Source organism: Rutidosis leptorrhynchoides, chromosome 9, assembly GCF_046630445.1.
Source record: "Rutidosis leptorrhynchoides isolate AG116_Rl617_1_P2 chromosome 9, CSIRO_AGI_Rlap_v1, whole genome shotgun sequence".
In the NCBI taxonomy this organism is placed as follows: domain Eukaryota; kingdom Viridiplantae; phylum Streptophyta; class Magnoliopsida; order Asterales; family Asteraceae; genus Rutidosis; species Rutidosis leptorrhynchoides.
Window position 1 is genome coordinate 72,389,021 of NC_092341.1, and position 8,754 is coordinate 72,397,774.

Consider the following 8,754-nt stretch of genomic DNA (forward strand, 5'->3'; position numbering starts at 1 on the left):
TCGAATATGCCCCTTTTTATTAAGTCTGGTAATCTAAGAATTAGGGAACAGACACCCTAATTGACGTGAATCCTAAAGATAGATCTATTGGGCCTAACAAACCCCATCCAAAGTACCGGATGCTTTAGTACTTCGAAATTTATATCATATCCGAAGGGTGTCCCGGAATGATGGGGATATTCTTATATATGCATCTTGTTAATGTCGGTTATCAGGTGTTCACCATATGAATGATTTTTATCTCTATGTATGGGATGTGTATTGAAATATGAAATCTTGTGGTCTATTGTTACGATTTGATATATATAGGTTAAACCTATAACTCACCAACATTTTTGTTGACGTTTAAAGCATGTTTATTCTCAGGTGAATACTAAGAGCTTTCGCTGTTGCATACTAAAATAAGGACAAGATTTGGAGTCCATGTTTGTATGATATTGTGTAAAAACTGCATTCAAGAAACTGATTTCGATGTAACATATTTGTATTGTAAACCATTATGTAATGGTCGTGTGTAAACATGATATTTTAGATTATCAGTATTTGATAATCTACGTAAAGCTTTTTAAACCTTTATTTATGAAATAAAGGTTATGGTTTGTTTTAAAAATGAATGCAGTCTTTGAAAAACGTCTCATATAGAGGTCAAAACCTCGCAACGAAATCAATTAATATGGAACGTTTTTAATCAATAAGAACGGGACATTTCACTTGTCGAGCTACTGCAGCGGTTTTTTTTTATTTTATTTTTGTTTCTGTTAATTATTTATTAATCACAACAGGTCGTTTATGTTTCAATTATGTATTTTAAATCAAATAAACAATTTAATTTGATGTTGGTTTTGATATATGGTTCGTTTAGTTTGTAAAGAAGAAGCATAAAAAGTGAATCAGAAAGATACGGTTTATATAAATATTATTGGGAAATACAACAGATAAATTGAAATGGAAGAAGGGTTATGGGCGTTTGTATGTGTTCGAGAGGTCTCGGGTTCGAACCCGGTCTGGAGCAATTCTTTTTAGAAAACCTTTTTTTAAAGGGTATACACTTCTACTTTTAGTTCTATTATTATTATTATTACTATTATTATTATTGTTATTATTATCATTTATGTTATTATTATTATTATTGTGTTAATTATTATTATCACTAAAATTAATATTATGAGTATTTTTTTAACATGACTAATATTATTAATAACATCATTGTTATTATTATTATGATAATTGTTATTACTTATAATACTTAGAAATATCATTATTATTAACCAAACTAAGAGTATTATCATTATCGTTAGCATTATTATAAGTATTATAATTACAATTAGGATTATTATTATTATTATTATTATTATTATTATTATTATTATTATTATTATTATTATTATTATTATTATTATTATTATTATTATTATTATTATTGCTATTGTTAGTATTATAATTATGATTATTACCAATGTCATATATATATATATATATATATATATATATATATATATATATATATATATATATATATATATATATATATAACTATCTAAACACAAATCATTATAAATACGCATACACAAAAATTAAATATATATAATAAATAATATAAGTTATAATTTATGAATTTGTTCAACTTCGAGTATATATATTAATATATATATGAATGATATAGGTTCGTGAATCCGAGGCCAACCCTGCATTGTTCAGTTTCATCATATGTATTTTTACTACAAAATACAGTATTGTGAGTTCATTTGATTCCCTTTTACTCTTTACATTTTTGGGACTGAGAATACATGCGCTGCTTTATAACTGTTTTACTAAATGCTTTTGAGATACATATTTCTGAACTAAGAATACTTGAACTGCTTCTATAAATGTTTAACGAAATAGACACAAATATTCAAAACTACATTCTATGATAGAATTATTTGGATTCAGAGGTTCGACTTATATAAAGATTGTATTATCGACCATCGGTGAGATGATTTCGTCATTGTACTACGCGTTAGCTACTGATATGGTTCGATTTGGTAGTTAGTAACGGTGATATGATTTCGTCATTGTACTACGCGTTAGCTACCATTTTAACTACCATCGGTGAGATGATTTCGTCATTGCACTATGCGTTAGCTACCGATGTATTGTATTGTATTGTGTTCGATTTTGTAGTTAGTAACGGTGAGATGATTTTGTCATTGCACTACGCATTAGCTACCGTTTTAACTACCCTCGGTGAGATGATTTTGCATTGCACTACGCACTAGCTACCGTTGTAAAATTATATTGTATTAACTACCACGGTGAGATGATTTTGTCATTGCACTACGCATTAGCTACCGTTGGTGAGTTGTTTGAAAGGTTCTGGTGTTCTTCATATGAATGATTTTTACAGCAGTGAGCAGGCCTGCACATATTGTTTTTCTAAATATGAGTATCTTGTGGTCTATTATATAATTGGAAATGATTGTTTACGATAAACTAATGAACTCACCAACCTTTTGGTTGACACTTTAAAGCATGTTTATTCTCAGGTATTAAAGAAATCTTCCGCTGTGCATTAGCTCATTTTAAGGATATTACTTGGAGTCATTCATGGCATATTTCGAAAGACGTTGCATTCGAGTCGTTGAGTTCATCAAGATTATTATTAAGTCAAATATAGTTGGATGTATTATCAAATGGTATGCATGCCGTCAACTTTAAATGTAAAGAAAGTTTGTCTTTTAAAAACGAATGCAATGATTGAAAAATGTATCATATAGAGGTCAAATACCTCGCAATGAAATCAACTATTGTGAATCGTTTATAATGTATATGAACGGGGCATTTCACATTTGACCCGCGATTTTTGTTTAGTCATGTTTGTTTCGATTTTTTCCTTTTCGATCCACATTTTTCGAGTGTCTAACCAAGCAGCATGTTCACTAGAAGATAAACTTCTTTCTTCAGCTATTAATTCCCATTTAGTTGTTGCATTTTTGAGTTCGTTTATTTCTAGGTCTAGTTTCCCAAAGGTGTTTGAACACCAATCTTTCAAAGCAACCTTTACATTTTTGAGCTTGTTACGGAAGATAAATCGAGTCTCGATCCACCCACGTTTGTATCCTATGCCTTCTTTATTATATCTTCCACACCATCCGCTTCTAACCATTCGTCAAAATCTTCATCGGTTTAGGCCCAAAATCAATTTCTTTATCTCTCAATATTATAGGGCAATGATCCGAAAGCTTCCTCTCCAATGCTAATGTCGAAAGATTACCCCACATATGATTAAATTTCTCAGAGATCAAGAACCTATCGAGTTTGCTAAACTTGAGAGTGCTCTAACATATTCTTGTGAAACGCTTCCCTCCCAATGGGATGTCTAAAGGACGGGAATTGTTGATGAAGTCATTGAACCTTTTTGCTCTCCGTTCCATGAAAATGCAATTTTGTCTTTCCGATTGCTCACGTACTTCATTGAAATCACCACATAGGACCCACGCCGCATCATAAGCACCTACAAAATTTTCAAGACTCGCCCACATTTTCATTTTATTAGCATCGTCTTGTGGACCGTAGACATTTACGATAAAGGTATCATCATCCCTCCCTTTCCATTTCCCTTTAACCGCAATATAAAATTCATTGATTACATTTTGCTCCGCCACGAATTCATTAGTGTCCCATATAAGCAGCATGCCCCCTGACTTACCCACCATTTCTTTTTGTATAAAACCGAATTCATCTGAACCCCAAAGGATGCTTACCCATTTGCTATCTACAGTATTACATTTGGTCTCTTGGATAGCTATGATATCAGGTTTTTCACGGTATATTAGTTTTTTAAAATCCCTAATTTTATTATCTTTGCCCGACCCAAACCCTCGAATGTTAAGTGAAAGAATTTTCATGATAAAAAATTACAGAGAAACGAAAGAGGGACAAAGAAGGAGGTTAGACCTGCTTCTCAATCCGTTCGAGACCAATCTGGTTTGCAAATTCCTCTAATCCAACACTATTCTCCGAACCATCTAATTCGTTATAACCACCTGACGATTTTGATTTCCTTTCCCCACAATGCTTTGATCGGCCTCCTTTTGATTTCATCTGGATCGAACTTCCGTTGCTTTTTGAGGAATTTTGCTTCTTCGATTTGGACTTGATATCATCTTTATGTTTCGACCTAGCCAGACTCTTCGCTCTCATGATCATTGATGAGGAGTGCCATCTTCTAACATTCTGCCATACATCGTTTGACCCTGTTCTCTTTTGAATTAGGATCTTGATATTCACCCCGTCGTCACAAACATCTGCAGTATTAGGGATTATCTCATCGTCCTCTTCAGATGGGATCTCATCGATGTCATTCAATTTATTGATTTTGCTTTTCCTCTTTTTTCTATTCCTGTTTTTACTCGAACCAGATACACTTCCATTGTCACCCATCTCCTTTTTTCTTTTTTGAGTGCTTGAGTCCAGTCCATTATTTCCATTAGGCTTAGCTACGTTGGGCTGCATCAGATCATCCTCTTTTATTGGGCCATATGAGATTATTTCCCCATCCTCTTGTTCATTGATCCTCACATAATTGGGCTCATTTATATTATCTGGCCCAATAACCAGATTGGGTTGCTCTTTCTCACCCATCATTTGCTCTGGCCCGTATTGTTGAGTGGGGCCCTAGTTACCTTCTTTAGCCATATTAGGGTTTTCTGGAATGTGGACCGAATTTTGTCCAGTTGATTCACTGCAGCCACCTTTTGGTTTCTCGAGATTTTTCTGTCTATTATCATCATTGTTTTTTGTTTCGGGAATGAAAGAGTCGCCTTCATTAAATGATCTGTTTCCCACGCCATCATCATCTCCCACGTCAGCATCTCCACCACACCCTGACGCTTCATCTTTAGGTGATTTTTCCGGTCTGGGATTTCCGATCACTTCATCGTCATCGGAGGAAACAAGGACCAAGTCATCTTCATCAGAATTGAGACTTACATTATCTTCCTCAGACCCGTTAGCTTCCATATTCCAGTCACTTAACTCATCATCTCCCATGTCAACTTCCATGATATCACCTATTTCCTCTATAGCCTTCACGTAAAACAATTTGGAACCTGCCCTTAATTTAATAGTTTCTTTTATTAAGTTGCAGCCCCATACTTTGACGAGCACCCTTCCTGCTATGAGGTTTTGATTTCCTTTCAGAGTGCAGTTTTCGGTTTCATGAATTTGACCCCACCATTGGCTTATACGACGGAATGTATTTTCTGTCCAATATATAATTGGAACGCCCATAATATTCACCCATGTAAGCCTACCTGAAGTGGTGTATTCACTGTTACCCAAACGGATATTCGTTAATCGGTTGTTGAGGAAGTGTTCCTTTTGTTGCAGGATGTCTTTTGGGGTCTTTTCATCTTCAAAGATAATCATCATATCCAGGCCACCCAAATACTTTATCTCAAAGTTACTCAGACCCTCTGCGTTACAAATTGACCTGAGATTCTCCAAATGCTCCACCGTTTTGACTGTTCCTATCAGCGCTTTCTCCATGAGGTCATGGATATCTTCTTTAATGGGGATGGAGACTACCCTTTCCCTTTCCTGATCGTTCGAACTTGCAACTTCCCTTTTCTTGTTTAGAATAGTATTGTTTCTTACCACATCACTAAACATCCTGCCATCTCGAAAGGATTGTGGGGATTTAGGTGGTTCTCCGCTGTTATACTTTCCGTTGTCATCATCTTTGTCCCCACCTTCTTTACTATGCTTTTCCCTGCTATCTTCTTTGGCACCATCTTCTTTGCTTGATCTTTCTTTCGCCTTGAATACCCTTAAGATCCGACCATCAATCCTTATGTTTTGCATTCTTTCTAGCAGTTTTTTCTCATCTTTCACATCTCCAAATCTCACAAATGCGAATCTCAATCCGCTCCTTAGTCTTTTCTTTGGCATGTAGACATCTCGAACCCATCCGTATTGCTTGAACATTTTCCACAATTCCACCACGTTCCATTCATCCGGGAAATTGAAAAACATAAATGATTTCAAATGTTTTCCGGTTAGTCGCGAGTTAAGGTTCATGTAGTTACCGCTAAACGATTCTCGTTCCCTATTCGAGCTCACTGGATTGTTTTTTCTCACCTCTCTCCATTGAAATTTTGAACTCTCTCTCTCTCTAACTCTCTCTCTCTCATGTTTTTTTTACCTTTTACTTATTTTTATAAAAAAATATCGATTTCAAAAATGTCGCGGTCTCTAATTTTTAGTTACATGACAAAGTGTTTCTCGCAACTTCAATCATTTTGATAAATCACTAGTCCTACTTCGGAAAAAAAAAAAAAACTGTCCAACATGCCCCTAAGGACACAAGAATCATTAAAATACTAGGAATGAAAATGAATAATACTACAAATTTCAATTTACAATTAACATTTAACATATTAATATAAATATATTAATTAATTAACATTAACATACAACTATTAAAACATGAATCATATAGGTTTAGTTTTATGATATAATTAGAAAGTGTTAATAAAGTTTTGGCAAAAAAAATAGCACTCCGTATTCCTGAGTGGCCACCGAGTTGCCAATAAAGCATACCACCCGGGTTCAATCTTTGACTTTGCCAAATTGTTCAAAAAGGGAGTGTGACAAGAGGGTGCGCATAATGCGCAATTCACCCGGTATCAGATCTCGTGCTCGGGGGGCTTGATTACCCAAGATTTTACCTTCTATGGGGAGCCAATGTGCTCGTTCATAGGAGGGTTTCCTTGCTTACCTAAAAAAAAGAATCGATCTAAACTGGCCGTTGAGTGAATGTGACAGAGTTGGGCTTATTCGGCCCAACTCAGGCCCATTAAGCGTTTAATGTGTAGAAACGAGCATCATTTTTTCCCGCTTAATTGTTCATTTAAAGGGTTATCACCTATTTGTCCATTTTTTACTAATTTTTTAGCTGAAACTCCAAAAAAAAAAGTTGACGATTTGCCCTCGCAAGGCGCAAATAAATGAGTCCTTGCGTCTATGCGCCCTTGCGTGTGGACGCAAAGTTCAAGGTTCAGGTCTTGCGTCCTTGCGCCTTATCAGGATAGGATTTTTGTGATTTTCTGGATAAGATTTTGTTAGATTTTTTGTACTTTTACGGACAAGATTTTGTTCTTATCTATTTACTGTGGCTAGAACTCCAGATAAACAATTTCATTTCACTTCATTTCAAAATATATCATGTCGGCCGCTCACTTTTTCTTTAGAGCATTGCATGACAAGTCCGGGATCATTGCCCGTGTATAGAAGATCTAACCAAGGACCAAAACATGTTCCCCTAAAAATATTTTGTTGATTTTCATTCATTAATGCCTTGGCTTGAGGTATAACATTCAACATATTCTTCATCGTCAACTTCGCTTTCACATATTCCTGAAACAGACAGTTTTCAGCAAAATTCAACAGACGCAAGGACGCAAGTTATACCTAGCGTCTAGTTAATCATCGAGGCACAAGGGAGCAAGGTACACCTTGCGCCTTCGACTTCCACCAAGCGCAAGGACGCAAGATGTGCCTTGCGCCTTTACCAGATTGCAGTTTTATGCCATAATTTACAATCGTGTTCCAGTTTTTATAATTTGTTGAATACCAAAGAATGACACTTAAACACATCTCTGAACGTTTTAATTACATAATCATCACCAAGCTCGTTGAAGCATTACATCGAACACTTGGTGTTCAACTTAACTTAGAAATAACTTTCAAGATATTAAAGGCTTAATCGAACGAGAATGGTTAATAATATGAACTAACCTGATCTTCGGATCAAAACGTGTAAGTTGGCAGGGACACGCTAACCCTGTGTGCCGTAGCACCCACCAATCCCACCCCGAAAGAGACCTGTGCCGGCAAAGTACCTCCTCCCAGGTACCACAGTGACGGCAAGGCGATTTTTACCCCAGCTAGCTAGACCCCCGAAACACTTCACAAATTTCCCCCCGGAGGGAGAAATAATTCCATGCGGGGCGCCCAGACTGAGAATCGAACTTGCGCCTTTCTTCGAATCAAAGCTTCCCCCACTGTGGGCCCAGGGATCAAAGGCATCGGGTACCACTGAGCTATAAGCTCTAAAGAAAAAGTGATCTTTGGAGCATTCCATCAAGGGTATCATTATATTTCTCCATTTTAAGAGTATGGAGAATCATGATCTTTGGATCGTTGTAGTAGTAGATGCCTTTATTCAAGCTACAAAGAATGTGACGAACTCGTTCGTCGGCACTCGATGAAAGTCAATGGAGAAATCAAAGATTATTAGGGTCGTACCATTAGACAGTGGCGGAATCAGGATTTTTTTCACCGGGGGTGAAATTTTTTTAAAACCGTAGCAACTTTTTTGAGGGAAAATGGAGGTTTTGGGGCAAAAAATAGAGGTTTTTAGGCAAAAATTGAAGGTTTGCGGGCAAAATTTGAAGGTTTGTGAGCAAAATTTGAAGAATTTTAGACAAAATTTGAAGGTTTTGAGACAAAATATATAGTTTATGGGGCAAAAAAATCCACTAGAACAAAGTCGAAAAATCACAAAAAAATTCACTAAAATTTCAAAATTGACTAGGAAACCCCCCCCCCCCCCCCCCCCCCCCGGGCCCGGGCGTCCCTTAATAAAAATGCCCCTGCCATTAGATGTCTATGCGCAATACTGATAGTGCTCCAAATGAGCATATATTTAGTAGCAATATCCTCCCAATATGTAAATTATTTAGTTGTAATTGTCCTATTTTAAGTTGTAAT

General features: G+C 35.9%; 1 protein-coding gene across 1 annotated transcript; it reads right to left on the reverse strand.

Moving 5' to 3' along the window:
* Positions 1-3,317: 3,317 nt before the first annotated feature.
* Positions 3,318-3,887, reverse strand: LOC139868156 (uncharacterized). Its single transcript, XM_071856489.1, has one exon. The coding sequence runs from the start codon at positions 3,885-3,887 to the stop codon at positions 3,318-3,320; it is 570 nt and encodes a 189-aa protein (XP_071712590.1).
* Positions 3,888-8,754: the final 4,867 nt, after the last annotated feature.